The sequence below is a fragment of the Hyaena hyaena genome, unplaced genomic scaffold (genome assembly GCF_003009895.1).
Source record: "Hyaena hyaena isolate Hyena2069 unplaced genomic scaffold, ASM300989v1 scaffold_832, whole genome shotgun sequence".
NCBI classification, from domain to species: Eukaryota; Metazoa; Chordata; class Mammalia; order Carnivora; family Hyaenidae; genus Hyaena; species Hyaena hyaena.
Genome location: NW_024081466.1, coordinates 660,234 through 680,669, shown reverse-complemented (window position 1 = coordinate 680,669; position 20,436 = coordinate 660,234). Strand labels below are relative to the sequence as shown.

The 20,436-nt window shown below is 37.4% G+C and overlaps 1 protein-coding gene across 3 annotated transcripts in view; it reads right to left on the bottom strand.

Moving 5' to 3' along the window:
- Positions 1-5,401: 5,401 nt before the first annotated feature.
- The window catches only part of SF3B1 (splicing factor 3b subunit 1), a 38,623-nt gene continuing 23,588 nt past the window's right edge, over positions 5,402-20,436 (bottom strand). For 2 of the 3 annotated variants that reach the window (XM_039219757.1, XM_039219758.1), the window contains 16 exons: positions 18,903-19,100; positions 18,708-18,809; positions 17,750-17,929; positions 16,484-16,570; positions 16,092-16,362; positions 15,450-15,595; positions 15,192-15,338; positions 14,927-15,052; positions 13,994-14,215; positions 13,311-13,493; positions 13,103-13,214; positions 11,498-11,618; positions 11,050-11,181; positions 9,666-9,938; positions 6,181-6,397; positions 5,402-5,889 (listed from right to left, as the gene is read on the bottom strand). In XM_039219757.1, the coding sequence (XP_039075688.1) occupies positions 5,731-5,889; positions 6,181-6,397; positions 9,666-9,938; positions 11,050-11,181; positions 11,498-11,618; positions 13,103-13,214; positions 13,311-13,493; positions 13,994-14,215; positions 14,927-15,052; positions 15,192-15,338; positions 15,450-15,595; positions 16,092-16,362; positions 16,484-16,570; positions 17,750-17,929; positions 18,708-18,809; positions 18,903-19,100 (2,676 nt within the window). In that variant the 3' untranslated portion in view covers positions 5,402-5,730. Of the gene's footprint in view, positions 5,890-6,180; positions 6,398-9,665; positions 9,939-11,049; positions 11,182-11,497; positions 11,619-12,015; positions 12,086-13,102; positions 13,215-13,310; positions 13,494-13,993; positions 14,216-14,926; positions 15,053-15,191; positions 15,339-15,449; positions 15,596-16,091; positions 16,363-16,483; positions 16,571-17,749; positions 17,930-18,707; positions 18,810-18,902; positions 19,101-20,436 lie in introns of those variants that run through there. The other variant, XM_039219759.1, reaches the window with a different exon arrangement.

Here is a 20,436-nt window from a genome sequence, read left to right as displayed (position 1 = left end):
ACTTGAGAACACATTTCTCAAATCCCCTTCAAGGTATGATTTCATAAACTCAAAAGCCAAATAGGTCATTTGCTCAAGATTATTCAATGAAACAAAAATATAGAAATGCCCATAAGAAAATAAAACTATGTTGGGCTGCATATCTCATTAAAGTAGTTGAGGCAGAATCATACACCTATCTCCAGAGAAATAAAATTTGAAGAGTGTGCTTCTAACTGCTGCATGACACCAGTTCTTTCTAAAATAATTTGAAGATTTGAATAGCAAATCCATACTTTTGAGACTTCAACTGCAATCACGTCAATCCCCTAATCCTCTCACTTCTGCTGCACCTGTAGACCAATCCAACCAAATACCTTCTCCATCTACTTGGGCTGTTAGGCAATACTAGAAAATGCTCTGCAATACTATCAGGCACTCTTATATCCTTGGTGAATTTCTTATGTCCTCAAGAGTTTTTTCCAAAGTACTTCTTCTCAAGCTACCTACCAATCTCTCTAATTTCAGCAATCACAACAGAGCTCTCCTCCCTCATCATGATAAAAACAATATAAACTGTATAAGCAGCATTTATTAAGCACTATGTTTAGGCATTTTACCTTAGAGGTATTATCTCAGTTAATCTTTGCAAGGACCACCAATTATTGAAGTAGGTGCCATTATCCCTATTCTATAAATTAGGAAACTGAAGCAGACAGAGATCAAATAACTTGCCCAAGGTCACAGAGTCACTAAGCATGAATCCAGGACTTGGATTTACAGACTTGGATATGATGAACTCCAGAGCCCACTGGTAAGCCTATACTATGTTGACTCCTTGCTCTCTTCCTCCCTTGGGACATGGTAAAGGCAGAGAGAGGATTGATTATTTACTTATTTATTTATTTTGAGAGAGAGAAAAATTGTGAGCAGGGGGAGGGGCAGAGAAAGCAGGAGGGAGGGAGAGAAGTCCCAAGCAGGCTCCATGCTGTCAGCACAGAGCCCAACACAGGGCTCAAACCCACACACTGCAAGATCATGACCTGAGCTAAAATCAAGAGTTGGACATTCAAAAAACCAAGCCACCAGGTTGTCTCCGGGGAAAGGATTATTAATAAGCCACATGGCTCTGCTCTAGCTCATACTGGCCACTAGAGAACGACCTCCATCTCTTCGGCACAAAGTTCTACAACCAGTGTCAACCAGTCCATAGGAGAAGCAATGTGGATACACACCTATTATTTTTTTTTATTAACTGCATTGAACCTAACCAGCCTGTCTTAGTTCAGGTTGCTATAGCAGAATATAACAGACACCATAGACTGGGCGGCTTAAACATTTATTCCTCACAGTTTTGGAGCCTTCTCCAAGATCAAGGTGCCAGCAAGATCCAGTGTCTGGTGAGGGAGCGCCTGCCTGCTTCCTGGCCATCCTTTCCTGACAAGGCAGAGTAGAGAGAAAGCGTCAGCTCTCATAGCTCTTATGAGGACACTAATCCCATTCACAAGGGCTCCATGGCTAGGACCTAACCACTTCCCAAAGACTCCATTTCCTAATACCACTGCATTAGGGATTAGTTCCAACATATGAGTTTTGGGGGACACAAGCTTTTAGTCCATAGCATAGCTTTATTGGAAAAAGCAATTGATTTTACACAAATACAAAAAAAAAAAAAATCCTCCTTTCGCTCCTTCTCTTCTAATCTCACCTAGGTTTCAGTAACCTGAGTGTTCTACCTCGTCTTGAGTCATTAGGCCCACTTCCACACCTCTATTTCCAGCTCTCTTATTAACCATATCCTTACCACATTGGGAATGGAGTGGTGCCCTAGACAATCACTTCCCAAATGTAAATGTATGTATAAATCACCCGAGGATCTTACTAAAAGGTAGACGCTCATTTTCTAGGTCTGGGGTGACCAGCGAGTGACACCATGCTGCTGATATTCAACCCACATTTTTGAATAGTGATGCCCTAGATGTTTGGCACATGAACAGTTCTTCCTTGGTGATCCTGTGAGTGCTAAGTGATTTTCTTCCCAAATGTGTAATATTTGGTGATCACAACCATGCAGAGTAGCACTTGCGGATTATATATGTAATACATGATGCCAGTGGTTAAACTCCATCACGTTTTAATTTTTTGAATTTAGCATGTTTCATTTTCATTTAGCTCTAATTGGTTATGAAGTAGCAGTAAAAGTGTATTTTGCTATTTTGATAGGCCATGGGCAAATTTTTCATGCCTACATACCACCACACTGTCTTCCTTATGGACTCAGGGAAAGATGTTCTCTTCCTGTCCAAGAAAATGTGTCCTGACTTCTACCTTTCCACCTCACAAGACACTCATTCTGTTGCTACCCGCTTTCTCTTGCTCATCAGCCCCCTTCTGTTTTATACTCCCAAACTTCTCTACAGTTACACAACTTTCCTAAAAATACACTTTAAAAAATGGAGTAATTTAGCAAAATTTTAATTGCTGAATTTAGGTGGAGGATACACAGACAGGTGTTCATTGTACTACTCTTCCAACTTTTCTCAATACTTGAAATTTTAAAGTTTAGGGTGTAGTTAAAGGAACAATTAGCATTTTTTCCTATTTGCAAGTTTCTTCCCAGGAAAAATGTATTCGACTTCAGACTCCTTCAGAGTTTCCCATTCACTAACTTATTACAAATCTCCTTCCCCAAAAATGTATTATGCCATTAAAAAAAAAAGTGTGTCCAACATGATATATAAGCATATCTTTCATAGTCTTTTTAGATTATAAAGTATTAGAATTTTTAACTTAGTTTTTCCAGCATGAACACTAGAAATGTTGCTGACCTATACTCTCTAGTTTACTTACTCTCCTGCCTATAAACCTTGACTGCCTTGCAAATCCAAATTCTCCATCAAATCTGCTCTGAGGACCAGAGGTCAGTCAGCACCTTACATGCTTTGGCTTGCTTTCCCCAACGCTGGTTAGGCATTTAACCCAAGGGAGGTATTTTAGTATTTGTGAAATAGTATTTCTAGTCACTTCCTAGGCAACTGCTGCCCAAAATGAAAGTGCTTTTTACATCATGCTTTAATTTTATCACAGGAATCCTGTTTAAGCAATAGTCTCAATGATTCTCAATCTAGGGAAGTTTTGCCCCACAAAGGACATGAGGCATGATCTGAAGGCATTCTTAGTTGTCACAACCCAGGGTGGGTACTACTGGCATCTGCCTGAATAGCACCCCCACAATGAAAAGGTTACCTGACTCAAAATGTCAATAATGCCAAAACTGAAAAACTCTAATAGCTGCAGTTTGTTTAACTTAGGAAGCACTAGAAACCAAAGAATCAATTAAACCCACAGGGCTGCATCTATTGTTTTCAGTTTCTTATTTAAAGAAAAAGTTCTTTGACTTACCAGTATTAAATTCCCTTGTCTGGAAAACAACCCAAAGAGCTCAATGTTACTTAAATGGCACAACCACAACACTGTAGTACAATAACGATACAGTCAACTAAGATTAAAAACTGGTCTAAGATTTTAGATATAATAAGTTTTATTCATCTGGTGGTACTTGATGCTCACAGGGCACCGTACAACAATTTTAAAAATACAATATGAAAAAATTGAACAGCCAAAGAGATCAATTCCATTAGAGGGCCCACAGAAAAACCAACAAAAGCCCACAGAAAAACCCACCCACTGTCACCCCTTAAGAACATTTTCTTCCTGCTTAAGTTTGGCTTTAAGAAACACCAAAAGAAAGTGAGAAAGAAAAAGTCTTTGAACGAGTTAAAACTTCACATAGCGTCTTTCACATGGGTATATCACAAAATGCTTTCCTTATTCAATAATAAGCATACAAAATTATCCAAACGTCTATGAGCCTCTATTTGGTCCCATCCTTTAAGGTCATAGCTATATTTCCCTCACCTGTCTCCAAATTATTTGCATCAGTAAACGTCATATAAAGCAGTCTCCTTTGCTCCATTTTGCCACTACAAAGCTGATACATTTTCCACAAATAGCAAGGGCCCAAGCAAACTGAAGTTACCTAACTACTTGAAGTGAAGCTATTAACTAAATTTTTCCAAGACCAGTTTAAAACCAAATTGTGGCTTTGAAACCATTTTCTTCAATTTTCATGATTAGAAATTACTGAAGGTCATTTGGCATTAACTACAAGGAATAGCAAAATGTAAAGTTACAATGGGGGCTACTGTTACAAAAACTTCCAAGAATAAAAAGAGGATCTGGAAAATTGTTTTAAGGACATACTGACATGTTGTCACAATGTTATACAAGGAAAAATAAGGAGTTACAACTTCTGCCTGAAGAGTCCTTTACTGCTCAGTATTAATTTTGTAAGAGTCAGCCAATTACAAATGGTCACGTAAGCCTCCAACACAGAAAGCGCTAAGTGTTAACAGCTAGAGGCACCAACTCTTAGTCGCAGCGAAACAGTTTTACTTATAGTAACAGAGCCATCCCACGCTTACTCAGCTACAGAATCTCATTTCCCACTGGAGTTCACCAAAGTATTAAAATAAGGAGGCAAAACTGCTACAGGTAGTCAAAGGACTAAAACAAAGACATTTTTGCTCAGGAAATTTCTAGGAAAAGCTGAAAACATATTTAAAGTAGTTGCCAAAACATGGTAGGCACTACCTTAATGCTTGGTTCCTCTCAAATTAATGGTGTCCCAACTTATGCCTGGTATCTATAGATCCATTTAAGCAAACCCTAGACATCATAGCTGCTGCCATTGTGTAATATCACAGTACATAAGTAATATGCAACTAGATGTGTCTCCCCTTTTCCACTATACTGCATTTCTTAAGGGCAAGGGGCAGGTCAAAAGCACCTTTGCATCCCCTACACTAAGCACAGTGGCTGGTATACAGTAGGTATTCAACAAGTATTTACTGAATACATTGTTGAGTACTGGCTTATGACATGGGAAAAAGCCCAAAGATTGTCTTATTCTATTAGCAATACGTAGGTAGAAAGCAGTTTCGAAGTAAGGATACCTTCCCCACTTTCTAAACACAGACTCAAGAGTTAAATAGGACTTGAATCATTTCTCCTTAACAAGTTCATAAAGCATTTTGAGAAATCAAGAGATGAAAGGCGCTATGTAAGTGCAAAATAGTATTATTCAAGACAGGTTAGCAAAGGTGCTATATTCTCTATGGTGATGGAACGGTTGTGCTAATTTGAGGTGAACACACCCAAAGCTACGACTTTTCTTGATGTCATTATCAACAGAACAATGGAGTTTGACAAAGATGCCATCACTTTATATAGTTTATATTCTGCTAACTACTTTCTATAAACCAGGTAACAGAAAATAAAATTAAGCCACTTACTCTACACAAACCAATAACTTTATCAAAGTTCTGCATTTTACAAGTCATGTTCAAAAAACACACACAAGTTAGCATTTTGTACACAAATGTTTATTTCTCAATTAAACATTCCCTTTAAACACAAGGAATGAACTCTAAGTTTTCATAAAGATGAATTAAAAATGAAATCCCTCCAGTATAGTGTGTGTAATCACTGTGTTCTTGGTCACTACTGGCATTTACTGTTTAACATCAAAAACAAAGACAGATTATTTAAAAATCATGCTACTGGATTTCTAGCTCTTCCTCTATGACCAGTTCTACACTGATCTGCAATGTTTAAAAGTTTACATCACCAAATCGAAGCAAGTTTAACAGGTGAAACAACTGTGCATTAAACACAAAAGAAACAATAAAGTTATAAGATATAGTCAAGTTCGTAACGAATATAGGTGTTCTTATCATCATTGTAGATTCTTGGGTAATGTGCTATGAGAGCATCCTGTGAACCAATGTAGATGGAGTTGTAAATTTTCCAGTACACGTCTCTGACTTTCCGGGCCGGGTGAAACAAACCCTAGAGTAATTAGAAGGTTATATTATTTCAATTTTCAATAACATACATAACCTTGGCACAACTAACCAACAAACCATAAAGACAGAATTCCAAATATTTCTCTTCAAGAGAAAAAACCCTGACAAATGCACAAAACCGCAACAAGCTAAGACAAAATCTAATCTCTTCTCCACCCCCACCCCCAACTGTTTTCCCATATGGTACAAACTACCCTACTGATAATTAAGAAGTGACTTAAGTTAACTAAATTATTTTTTTCACTGAGTAACCCTTTAAAAATCTTAACCTTACCTGTAAACAGTACTGTAACATTCTACATGGTCCAATAGCAACTCTCAGGCCCTCCAGGGCTCCCATAACTGCCTGAATTACATGGGGTGAGGTCTCAAACACATTGGGCCATACATAGTTCAACAAGTGATTCAGTGAATCTTCACAACCAAATCCATAAACCCCAAGTGACATGTGTTGCACCACTGCGCTGGCTGTCTGTCTGTGTACAAGGTCCCTGTAGCAAGGTGAAAAAAAATGCTTTGTTAAAATAGTCTTAGTTTTAACAGGAAACACTTGCCTATTCTAATTAGAAACTAAATTACAAATTCAGTGCAGGGAACAAATGCAGACCTCTCATACTTTATGTACCTGATATAAAATGATTGAATACACAGTATTCTGTATCAGATACAGGATTCCCCTTGAGATCTTTTACTTTAATGATGCACTGTGGGTCAGAATTAAACCTTAATTCCCAATTAACCTTTGAAAGGAATATGAGCAAGAGGGCCCTGTGTGGTGCACATTTCAGTACGCTACTAAAGAGGGGATACATGACTCTTAGATATGAATAATGGTAACCTCATTTTAAATTCTATCACTTGAATAGATTTGAAAAGTAAGTGAATACTGCTATATGAGATAACTAAATTAAAATTAAATCTCTTCCCTTGCAAATTTTAAGTTTCACTCAAAAAAGCAATTTGGGGAGAAATTTTTAGTTTTTTTTTTAATGTTTTATTTATTTCTGAGAGAGAGAGAGAGAAACAGCGTGAGCAGGAGAGGATCAGGGAGAGAGGGAGACAGAATCTGAAACAGGCTCCAGGCTCTGAGATGGCAGTCAGCACAGAGACCGATGCGGGGCTCGAACCCACGAACTGTGAGATCACGACCTGAGCCAAAGTCGGATGCCTACCGACTGAGCCACCCAGGCGCCCCAAGTTTTTTCAAACCTACAGAGTAAGAATTCTATCATTTCCCATGTTAACTGAATTTATTTACAACAAATCATTGGGTTATTTATTCTAGAGTGACTCAACTGGGACAAACAACAGGTAAGTTTGTGATGAGTATAAAGAACAAGTTCACACAGGTAACAACATCTCAGAGATGTAAGAAAAAACACTGAACTTGCTAGCATCTTTATTTCTTACTTACTTGATTAGACTTCAGAGTAAAGCAGTATTACTAATAAATTTCCCAAAAGTATTGTTTCTTTTCATTGAGTAGTTCTTGACAAGTTATACCTCAACTTAATAGTATACAGCGGGGGGGGGGGGGGGNGACTTTCGCTTAGGTCATGATCTCGCGGTTCGTGGGTTTGAGCCCCGCGTCGGGCTCTGTGCTGACTGCCAGCTCAGAGCCTGGAGCCTGTTTCAGAGTCTGTCACTCCCTCTCTCTCTGACCCTCCCCTGCTCACGCTGTCTCTCTCTCTCTCTCCTAGAAATAAGTAAAACATTAAAAAAAAATTAAAAAAAAAAATAGTATACAGAGGGGCGTCTAGGTGGCTCAGTCAGTTAAGCGGCCTGAGTCTGTTTTGGATTCTGTCTCTCCTCCTCTCTCTGCCCTCCCCCACCCCCTACCCCCACCTAGTGCTGTTGCTCTCTCTCAAAATTAAATAAACATTAAAAAAAATTTTTTTTAAATAGTACATAGAATATAAATTTTAACTTCAAGTCACATACTTTGATGGCTGCACTCAGAACAATTTGCTTCTGTTTTACTGGGCCCCAGGTGGCCAGGCTTTTAACAGAGCCTGATTCTTATTCTGTCTCAATGTCTTGCATTTATACCTAGCTGGAACTTGTTTATCCTGTTAAGTCTCCCCTGTGCAAAGTCATGAATGAGTAACTTTAATCTGTACACAAAACTAATTGAATTGTTTCTAATTTGGATACCTTATCTTTCCTGAAAAATAAAGAGCCAAACAAAACAGTCATTTCCCTTACTACTTGGATTTTTTTTTTTAAGTTTATTCATTTTGAGAGAGAGAGAGAGAGAGAGAGAGAGAGAGAGAGAGAAAGGGAGTGGGGAGGGAATAAAAAGGGGAAGAGAGAGAATCCCAAGCTGTCAGTACAGAGCCCGACATGGGGCTTGAACTCATGAACTGGGAGATCATAGCCTGAGCCAAAGAACAAGAATCAGATGCTCAAATGGCTGAGCCACCCAGGCACCCCTCCCTTACTACCTGGATCTTGAACCTTTCTTTACATTAATTTTGTGTTTAAAGCTCTGTGTCGTCCAGATGGTTAAAGGTATCAGGAATCTGACTGTCAAATAACTGAGCAGTACTATATTCAATGGTCACTGTCTGAATAACTGAGGGCCTGAAATGGGAATAGTATAGCTTATGTTTAGTAGTTCCAAAGCCTAATGATAATCTCTGCTTCACATACACTAATATAAAGCTAAAAAGATTAGGTCTATATGCCACACCAACAAACTCACACTCATCATTTCCTCTAACTATATTTGACTTTAATTAATTTCTTTCCTTTCTCTCTTTTTTAGAGAGAAAGCACACACATGGGAGGGGGAGAGAATCCCAAGCAGACTCCATGCTAAGCATGAAATCAGGGTTTGATCACATGACCCTGGGATCATGACTTGAGCTGAAATCAAGAGTCGGATGTTCAACCAACTGAGCTACCCAGGCACCCCATGACTTCAATTATTTTTTAAAACAACAGTTTACCAATTACTGCTTTTCAAAATGTATTTAGTCTTAAGATATGAAAGGAGGGCTAAAAAGGGGAGGGAGTGCCTAGAAGAGAAAATGTGGGGAACCACTATAGCATACATATTATTTAGAGAGAATGGTCATCTTCACTTTCATAGAAATCTAGTCTCATATTCCTCCTCCTTTAACTGCATCATTAACAAACAGATCACTTAATAATTATTTCAGTAAGTTTTAAAATAAAGGAAGAATTATAACTACTTTCTTTTTTTTTTTACAAATAGTTTATTGTCAAATTAGTTTCTACATAACACTCAGTGCTCATCCCCAAAGTGCCCTCCTTCATGTCCATCCCCCCCTCCCCCCCACATCCATCAGTCCTCAGTTTTTGTCAGCATTCAAGAGTCTCTCATGGTTTGCCTCTCTCCCTTTCCCCCACCATTTCCGCCCTTCTTCTCCCCCTTGGTCCTCCGTCAAGTTCCTCCTAATCCTCCTATACGTGCAAACATATGGTATTTGTCCTTCTCTGCCTGACTTATTTCGCTCAGCATAACACCCTCAAGGTCCATCCATGTTGCTACACATGGCCAGATTTCATTGTTTCTCATTGCCATGTAGTATTCCATGGTATAGATAAACCACATCTTCTTGATCCATTCGTCTGTTGATGGACACTTAGGCTCTTTCCATGTTTTAGCTATTGTGGAGAGTGCTGCTATGAACATTGGGGTACATGTGCTCCTATGCCTCAGCATTTCTGTATCCCTTGGGTAAATTCCTAGCATTATAACTACTTTCTTACATTTAATTCGGGTACACTTACCTATCCATTAAAGCATCTTCAAGTAATGGTGTTACAGCATAAATGTAGTCCTTTCCCATCTCACCAATATATTCAAACAAGAAGGAAAGTGATTTTAACACTCCATTTTGAACATTCAGCTCAGGAACTCTGTATTCATTCATTAAGGCAGGTAGTACTGTGAAGGGTGAACATGTTTCGGCGACAATAGCTATTGCTACAGTGGTACAAACTCTGTTCTGCCTTTCCTGAACTTTGAGGTTGTTTAAGAGTGTAGCCAATACATCATGAGGGCTGAAAAAAATAAATGTATCACCAAACTGTTAGATTATAAATCAAACTTTGGGGAAAAAATGCAAAAGAATAAAACTTTATGGTAAGTAATTATTGGTAACTTTGTAATTTTATGATAAAATACAATGAAGTCACTCGGCACTAGCACTTGTTTCTACTCAAAAACTTCATTTAAATTACAGTATCTGTTGGAGAAATTCAAATGGAATCATTTTCAAATGTAATTTTTAGTCTTTATTATGAACTCCCTAAAATATAAAGTTTAGACTGAACAATTCTAGAGTGGTCAAAACATGGCCACTAGAGCTAGGCAGCAGTATCTGAACTGTGGTCCCTCATGCCTCAATACACACAATCTACTTCCTTTTCTTGCCTTCCCTCCCACACACCTTTGTGACATCTATTCATCAGTCACTTATTTCACCACAAACTTAGACACAGAAGCTAAAAAAGCACAAAAGCTATTCATTGCAAAAGTCTGGACTATACCACTGCTGAAATAAACTACTCTATTACTGCTATCAAAAGTGAGACAGGGTAAGGAGACTAATCTGGCTTTTATATGTTTTACTGCTTAAAAATATTTTCTGTTATTAAACCATATGTATGTATGGTATCTCATTTTGTACAATGATGACTACTACTAGTTTGGTTCTGATGAGACAGAAGCAAATAACCACAAACCATCTAATAGTTATAATTTCAGTTGTCTGGGGATTCACTTTGGAAAAATATTTTAAAAATACAAAGCATTAACATGAGACCTGAGTTACGCTGTTTTATTAAGAACTGGCCTTAATATTTTAAATAATACCTGAAAGGGACCAACTAAAATTTGAAATTATTCTAAAGATGGTTCTATTTTCCTCTCTGAAAATACCGGAGGTGTGATTAAAATAAATTTTAAAACTCTCCATGTATTTTAATTCAATTGGAAATTTAAGAAAACATCTCAAAAATTGAAGGTCAGTGGTTAAACAATGTGCTTTCTCAAGTGCATTTCTCACACCACACCTCTAGAGATTACTACAGAAATAGAAGCATTTTTCAACACAGTTGGTTTATTACAAAGTTAAAAATGCATGCATAAAAGTAAATAAGTAATACTCACCCAATGGCCTTTGCAATGTAACCAAATGTGTTGACTGTAGCTCTACGAATAGCTTTTTTGTGAGCTTTTAAGAGCTCCAGAAGCTCAAAACAAATCCTCATCCATTCTCTTGCAGACACATATTCAGCTCCCCTAATTTAAAAAGAAAAAAATTTTGATGATAATAAATTTTAGAAGGTAAACTTGCAAATTCAGTTCTCAAAACATGACTACCTACTCAGTTTAAGGAGTAAATAAAAATATAACTTCAGAAAGGATGGTTTAATCTTAAAACTATATTGCCTCCTCCCATCACCATCTAGAACTGAAATTTCACAGAAAATTTCAGTGGATACTTAACCATATATGTCTATACTAGCAACATTAAGCATATTCGCAAAATGAAGAAAAAGGTAGTTAAATGTAAAAACCGATACTGTTCATAAAAATGTTCAGGTAATCTGCTTACCTGTCAGCAATACGTCCAACAAGATCAATACAATTCTCTTGTACTTTTTCATGCCTGTTCTTTAAGATGGGGGTGAGTCTAGGCAGGAGATCTTTAATTGGTGGGGTCATCTTATGCATACCTATTTAACAGAAGTCAACACACTATCAATAAACATGTGAACTATAACTTTTGTTCGTTTTACCTTTTACTTAATAATGTAATATACATGACTAGGCATAAATATAAACTTACAGCTGCCTATAGAAAGAAAAAAGCCCCATATTCTGATCAGGGTCAGAATTGTTTTTAACTTTTTATTAACAACTTCTGATTATGCAGAGAAATGAAAGAAAATAGTGAAGTGATTTTAAAAATGATGGAGACTCAACAACAAAAGAGTTTTATTTGGTTCTGAAATGTATTTATAAACTCATATTTAAATACGGGGACAGTTTATGTTCCGGCCATACACAACAATATAAGCCAGAGGTAGACATGTAAATCAAAGCAAAATTTTCCAGAAAGGGCCCCCTTACCCTTTAACTGCAAAACAAACAGATCTCCAGTCTCCCTGCAATGCAGGGCATACTTGGATGGTATTTACACCTATGAAGAGAGAAAAAAGGAGGCAGCTGGCAGGGGCTCTTGCTCTAACTAGAACTGCTTGTTCTGATTCTCTCTCCATTGCTTTTCCCATGTTTCCCTGACCAACAATATGGTTTACAACTCCCTGCAAACCAGAGCCCCATAAGTGGCCACGTAACTGATTTTTTGGCAAGTAGCTATCTTCAAGTATAGAAAACAGGATTAATTGGGGATTACATGTCAATGCAATGGTTCAAAGATCTCCTATACTGCATAAAAACCCCTTACTAAAATGAGAAAAATGTTGGCTACCACAGTCAGCTATTTTGACCTCCTGCTAGGTTATTTTGGCTCCTCTTAACCATAAATTACTTTTGCAGAAGTCACGTTCAACTACGATAAAAGATTAAACAGAAGAGACCATTTGTTTGCTACATCATTATATCCTTAAATAATGAAAGCTTTGCTCTCCAAACCCAAGGGGGCATTTGTAATATACTTGTATTTTTGCTCTGAGTTAGAAGACTGAGTGGATGAAGAACTGGATATAAATAAAAAATGAAAATATTTGAAAAACTCACTCACTTTTCTTCCTGGTTATGTTCCTGAAACATGACAGCAAACAGAAAAACCTGCCAGGATCACTTACTAATTCAAGGTTAAAGAAATCTACAATATTTTGTCCTACAATTAAAACTTCAACACTGCTTTCTCACACCCCTCAAATACATTCAGGTGAGACACTGTTTTTATTAGGATTCTCTATTCTATGACTTCAAAGTTTTTTGCGTTGGTAACTACTCCCATCTCTCTTTACAGGTCTTCAACTTGCTCTTTCCTTTTAAAGTGCAATAAATTTGAGTTTTAGGAAACATGACTTTTGTGACATACTGAGTTAAGTCTAATTTTGAAGTGCTTAAAAAAACAATGTATCATAAATCATTACTCAATTCCTAAATACGATTCTATGTATTAATTAAAAAAAAAAGTTAAAAAAGCAAAACTAAAAAATTCTTTCATGACCAGCAAATTCCATACCTATTACATTTACAATGGCCTTCAGTGCTCCAAGAATGCTTCCCAATACTTCAGGGTACTCTTCACCCAAATACTCATACAGAACAACACCCAAGTGCCCCATCAATTTTTCCTGTATATAAAAAAAAAAAAAAAAAAAAAGTTAAAATGTAAACATTCACATGAAACTATTTGGTGAGAAAATTAAGAATCTGATAGAAAAGTTTACCTCTTGACAAGTCTTCATGACAACAGCAGTTCGAGAAATCAAGTCAGCTGCCTGTTGCCTAACTTTTGCTGATTTGTTATTTAAACGCCACAAAACTGTACCACAGATCTGAGGCAAGTACGGTTTGACTCGTTTGCCAAGAGCATTGACCACTGTGCCAAAGCCATTCAACATTACGGAGTCCTAAAACAGAAAAGCTACGTTAAATTTAAAAACTACATTTATTAGAAACTAGAATTCAGTGTGTGACTGAATAGTTTAAATATACTAATATTCAGAGATGCCTGAGTGGCTCATTTGGTTAAGTGATTTCAGTTCAGGTGATGATCTCATGGTGTGTGGGATAAGGCTCCGTGTTGAACTCTGTGCTGACAGCTCAGAGCCTGGAGCCTGCTTCAGACTCTATGTCTCCCTCTATGGCCCTTCCCTGCTCATTCTTTCTCAAAAAAATAAAACATTAAGACAAAACTTAAATATTCTAATGTTAACTTTTTTTAACAAAAATCAAATATAAAAAATTTAAAGCTAAAAAATTTCAATTATAGACAACTGAAAGGAAAATATGAGCATTTTTAAAATTTCAAATTCAGCTACTTATTAGTGATGACTATTTGCTTGAAAAGTAGCATGTTTTACAAATATGACCGTCAGCAGCAATTTGTTGTAATAATCTGTATCATTACCTCTGTAGTCTGTTCTTGGAAAGCATAAAGAATACCATCAATCAGCTGTTCTTCAAGTTTATGATCAATATCTGCTGCCCCCAAGTTGCCCATAATTTTCTCAATTGTCTCCATCACCATTTTTCTGTACTGTTCAGCTTCATCTTTCAGATCATCCACAATCCTGGATATAATTTCGGCTGCACCTACTTTGTTTGCCAACTCCACGGTAGTATCAACTAACTAAAGACAGGAGGAAAGAAACCCTTAAGATATATTCAGGACAGCAACTGGATGAGAACAGTTAATTCCTCTTTTAATAACTTTTAACAGAAAGGTAACCCAAAAAACATAAGTCAAAATGTTTTAAGGTAAGATTGTAGTCATGTTTCACCTAGCCCAGATTAAGAACTTATTTTAACTAGACAAAGACATTAATTCATAACTGAGTATTTATCCTAGGATGCAAAATCAAAATGGAAATTAATTAGCTGACTAAAATACACCTCCTTTTACAATCAAGCATGTATTTTGAGACCAGGACAAAAAACAAAGTGTTATATTCACTCAAAATGACCAAAGGATTAGTTGAAAAGATATTTGAAAATATTTTTTTAAGTAGCTTCCATGACCATGATCTTGAACTTACGACCTTGAGATCAAGAGTCACATGCTCTTCAAACTGAGCAGCCAGGCACCCCTTGAAAATATTTTTTATGGGGTGCGTGAGTGGCTCCATTAAGTATCCAGACTCTACATTTTGGCTCAGGTCATGATCTCACGCTCCTGAGATGGAGCCCCTTGAGCCCCACAGTGGGCTCTGCACTGGTGTGGAGCCTGCTTAAGATTCTCTCTCCCTATTCCTCTGCCCCCTCCCACTTGTGCTCTCTCTCTCAAAAAAAAAAAACAACAAAAAACAAAAAAAGATAAAGTATTTTTTTACAATAAGTTTACCTGTCGGTAATTTCTTCTATCCAAAGCCATTCTGTGTTGCCAGAAGTGTTTAAAAAAAGGAGGAAGAATCTCTGTTTTAATGTAGTTTGCTTCTACACCATCTGTTCCACAACACTGCTTTACCACCTAAAAGTTTAAAAAATAACAGTACAGACAGTTTTGGTTTAACAATAGTTAAATAGTTTTGGGCTTTAACATTCTCTTTGAACCATGAAACACACCCAATTTAGATGAACCAATTGGGACAACAATTTGGAATAATTACCTTCAGAACAATTTTTTTCATTTCTTCATCAGGTGACTGAAATTCTCGAATAAGGATTAACATCACTTCTCTAGTATAATAGTTGGCATATTCTGCATCCATAAGAGGAATAAGATACCCAATAGCCTTTAAGAAAGCTGCCAGACCCTATTTTAAAATAAAAGATGTGTATACTTAGTAAATTAGATTTTAGTTGCCTTAACTTCAATGAGTGGAAATGCAAAGAAAAATAAAATCTATCTGGTGAACCAAACCTACCTTTCCTCTATGTTGACGGATACCCTTCCATAGAGGCTTTAACACAGAATCAAAAGATTCAATACCATAAGGAGTTGCTGCTTCAGCCAAGGCAGCAATGGCCAAAGCACTAATGGTCCGAACTTTCTGTTGCTCATCCACAAGACCTAGAAAACCAAACACAGGTTGTAACTAAGTGACAACACTTAGTTAATTTTCACAACCTCATCATTTAGTCAAAATACAGAATCTGTTCATATTAGACAAAATTACGCAAAAGCCAATATGAACCACAGCCTATTAGCAAATGATGTTATAAATCCCATCACAAATTATATGGAGTTTTGTAGGTAGAGCCCTTCCATTTATCTAAATTAGTACCCCAAATTTCAGGACACCTATCTTATAAAACATGAAGTTATGGGGCGGCTCAGTTGGTTAAGTGTTCAATTTTGGTTCAGGTTATGATCTCACTCCTCCTGAGTTCAAGCCCTGTGTTGGGCTCTGTGCTGGCAGCTCGGAGCCTGGAGCCTGCTTCAGATTCTGTCTCTGTCTCTCTGCCTCTCTCCTGCTCAAACTTAGTCTCTCTCTCTCAAACACAAACATTAAAAAAAACTTTAATAAAAATAATTTTTAAAAAGATGAAGTTATATCACAACTTACCATGCTCAATGATTTCAACTAAACTTCTGAGATGAGGCAAGATGGCACAGCCCATGAGAATAGCTATTTGCTGTACAATCTTAATACCAGTGTGCCTCGCTTGCCAGGACTTCTTGCTTTTACACACAGCTTTTAAGAAGGGCAACAACGAAGGAATGCCTAGGGCAGAGGCTACAACAGCAAAAGCTCTAGCTGTTGTGTTACGAACATACTCATCCATGTTATCTATATCAGGTCTCATGGTAGAGATCATAGTAGCCAGACCAGCAGCCTAAAAAGTCAAGAAAAAAAGGAGGGTTATCAGCTGATAACATTAACCTTCAACACTTCTATAATCAATAATCCCATCAATGGATACAAAACTTTCTTCTCTAGAAATATAACGTAGATACCTTTGCCAAATTAGAAATAATCTCTCGACCTTCCACTCTAGCATAGTAATCTTCATCAATCAGCAATGGTTCAATGACCACAAGGATCTGAAAAAGAAAAAGAGCTACGCTTTCACACCAATTACTAATACCATACTCCTGCAACAAAATTAAATACATATTGAGAAAATTTTCTTATTAGAGGTCATTTATGTAACTTAAACACACAAACATATAAACACAGTTTGCTAGAAAACTTATTACTGGGACTCTGTAAATATGAATAGTATAAAAACCATTTTAGTAAAGATGAAAAAAAGTTCCTTCAATATATGCACACACACATTTATGTATGTGTGATGGTCCAAGAGGACCTATTAATGTAATATTGGTAAATTCTGGCGTGTCTTACAGGGGAGTGAAATTTCCCTTTTTTGTTGTGAATACATACATCTGCTATTACTTTTTAAGAAATTTTTAATTATTTACTTATTTATTTTTCATTTTTACTTTTTTTTTTACAAATAGTTTATTGTCAAATTAGTTTCCACATAACACTCAGTGCTCATCCCCACAAGTGCCCTCCTCCATGCCCATCCCTCCCCCCCCCCCCCTCCATCAGTCCTCAGTTTTTGTCAGCATTCAAGAGTCTCTCATGGTTTGCCTCTCTCCCTTTCCCCCACCATTTCCACCCTTCTTCTCCCCCTTGTTCCTCCGTCAAGTTCCTCCTAATCCTCCTATACGTGCAAACATATGGTATTTGTCCTTCTCTGCCTGACTTATTTCGCTCAGCATAACACCCTCAAGGTCCATCCACGCTGCTACACATGGCCAGATTTCATTGTTTCTCATTGCCATGTAGTATTCCATGGTATAGATAAACCACATCTTCTTGATCCATTCATCTGTTGATGGACACTTAGGCTCTTTCCATGTTTTAGCTATTGTGGAGAGTGCTGCTATGAACATTGGGGCACATGTGCTCCTATGCCTCAGCATTTCTGTATCCCTTGGGTAAATTCCTAGCAGTGCTATTGCTGGGTCATAGGGGAGTTCTATTGTTAGTTTTTTGAGGAACCTCCACACTGTCTTCCAGAGGGGCTGTACCAGTTTACATTCCCACCAACAGTGTAGGAGGGTGCCCGTTTCTCCACATCCTCGCCAGCATCACTTTTTAAGAATTTTTTAAATTCCACAAATAATAAATGGCTTAAGAAATTCATTAATTGTTTTTATATTAAAAAATATCCAACCATTAGAAACAATGGTTTGGACTTGAGAACAAACCTTGTGCACATATGGTCGAACTAAGTCATCAAGTTTGTATAATATTCGATCAATAACTTTCACAAGTAAATGACGCTCTTGATCCTCAAGTGTGGGAGACATCAGTAGAGGAAGAATCTGATTAAACAAAGGACCAGCTCCAAATTCACGAGCTTTGTCAGTAATCTGACGCAATGCGGCCTGGGGAAAAAAAGAGTAAAATGGTGTGTTCCCTTATAATTAAGCATTCTAAACAAACTAATTACTAATTACATGATTTTTTTTTTAATTTTTTTTTAAATGTTTAGTTTTCAGAGAAACAGAGTGTGAGCAGGAGAAGGGCAGAGAGAGAGAGGGAGACACAGAATACGAAACAGGTTCCAGGCTCTGAGCTGTCAGCACAGAGCCTAACGCGGGGCTCAAACTCAGGAATGGAGAAATCATGACCTCGGCCGAAACTGGACACTTAACCAACTGAGCCACACAGGCGCCCCTCCATGATTTTCTTTAACTTAACATTTTTAGTGTGAACTTCACAGACATCTCACACATAGTAGCATAAGTGCATTCCCATCTAATGACTCTGAAGTTAGAGAGGTGTCTGAGTGGCTCAGTCACTTAAGCACCTGACTCTTGATTTCGAGTCAGGTCATGATCTCACAGTTTCTAAGATGAAGCCTGCTTGAGATTCTCTCTCCCCCTTTCTCTCTGCCCCTCCCTGGCTAGTGCTCTCACAGATCTGAGTATCTCTCAAAATAAATAAACTTAAAAAAAATTTATAAGAAGGCCCTGAGAACAAAAAGGAGAATCTCATTTTTCAACATCCTTATTAGCATAAAACTATTTGGTTAAAAAAGCTAAATCCTTCATATTACACCTTTGTTTCTCTTACACTATGCCCTTGGTAAAGATGTAAAGATTATACATTTCTGAACATAAAATTATAGTGAACATGATGATGTAACGAACTGGTACTGACCTTTCTCATTGGAGGTGTTCCATTCTTAATTTTTAAAAGCAGCTTCATTATTTTTCTCTCTTTTTGCTCTTCTGGACTAAGTGTTGATTCATCAACATCAACCTAACAGTAAAAAGAAAATGTAGTTTGATTAAGATACTGCAATTTTAACTCCTAAATAGAAAGTGATACTTCAGTTCTGCTACTATCACTTACCAAAAGTTTATCAAAGTACTGAATATCATCAGGTTTTAAAAATGGTAGATTTCCAGATGGTTGGTCATTAACACTTTTCATTGTTCTATCTTCAGTTTGCATGTGGAAACCAGTCATACCGCCCAAAGGCGTTGGAGTTGCTGTCAGCTTTCGAGCTGGAGTTCGAATAGGAACATAACCAGCTGGAGGGGGAAGTACCTAATACATTAAAAGACAGTTCAGGATTTTCTTCACTTTATAAAATAACATAATAATCTGCACTTAAAATACCTCAACAGTTTATTAGCTAAGAAGCTTTCTGCTTGTTCTATCATTTAAAATCTGTAAGAGAGGGGCACCTGGGTGGCTCAGTCAGTTAAGCCTCCAACTTCAGCTTAGGTTATGATCTCATAGTTCAGGGCGTCGAGCCCCGCGTCAGGCTCTGTGCTGATAGTTCAGAGCCTGGAACCTGCTTCAGAGTCTGTGTCTCCCTCTCTTTGCCCCTCTCCTGCACATTCTCTCTCTCAAAAGGAATAAACATTAAAAAAAAATTTTTTTTAATCTGTACAACAAACATTTCTCATTTGGTGATTAAAACACACATCTAAGGGGGCGCCTGGGTGGCTTAGTCGGTTAAGCGTCCGACTTTCGCTTAGGTCATGATCTCGCGGTTCGTGGGTTCGAGCCCCACATGGGGCTCTGTGCTGACTGCCAGCTCAGAGCCTGGAGCCTGTTTCAGAGTCTGTCACTCCCTCTCTCTCTGACCCTCCCCTGCTCACGCTGTCTCTGTCTCCTAGAAATAAATAAAATTAAAAAAAAAAAAAAAAAAAAAACACATCTAAGAATATTAGTAATGTGGGGAAATGAGGAGATACATGAAGCAGGTTTATAAAATTCTGATCACTCTCCAACATTAATCTATATGAACATGTTAGTGAGCTGACATATCGTTAAGTGGAAATAAGTTCACAAAATGCACGTAACATATAAAGGGTTAATATTAATAAAATTAAAATTTAGAATCACATAAATCTCTGGACTGTAAAAGCAACAATCTTAAGTTGCTTGACAAAATGCATAAAAACTAAATCTGGGATGCCTGGGTAGCTCAGTCGGTTGAGCATCTGACTCTTGATTTCAGCTCAGGTCATGATCCCATCATGGGATTGAACCCCGTGTTGGTCCACTTTGCACAAAGCCTGCTTAAGAGTCTCTCTCTCTCCCTCTGCGCCACTCCCCTGCTCATGCTCTCTCTCTTAAAAGCAAAAAAACGAAAACCAAAATATTTATCAAAGCCCTATAAAATACACCATTTGATTAAACCAAGAAATTTACATAAGATTCACTAAGAAAGATTTTTCTCTCCTACAGATATTAAGGAAATCAATGACTGCAACTGAAAAGACACTCAGAAGTCAACAGTAAGTTATACAAATGTCTGTACCCACAGGATTATGTGGTAGCTACAAGTATAGAGGAGAAATTCATGCACACTTGAAACACCCTAATATAAACCTAACAAGAGGGGAAAACATACACATACAAACTCTTAAAA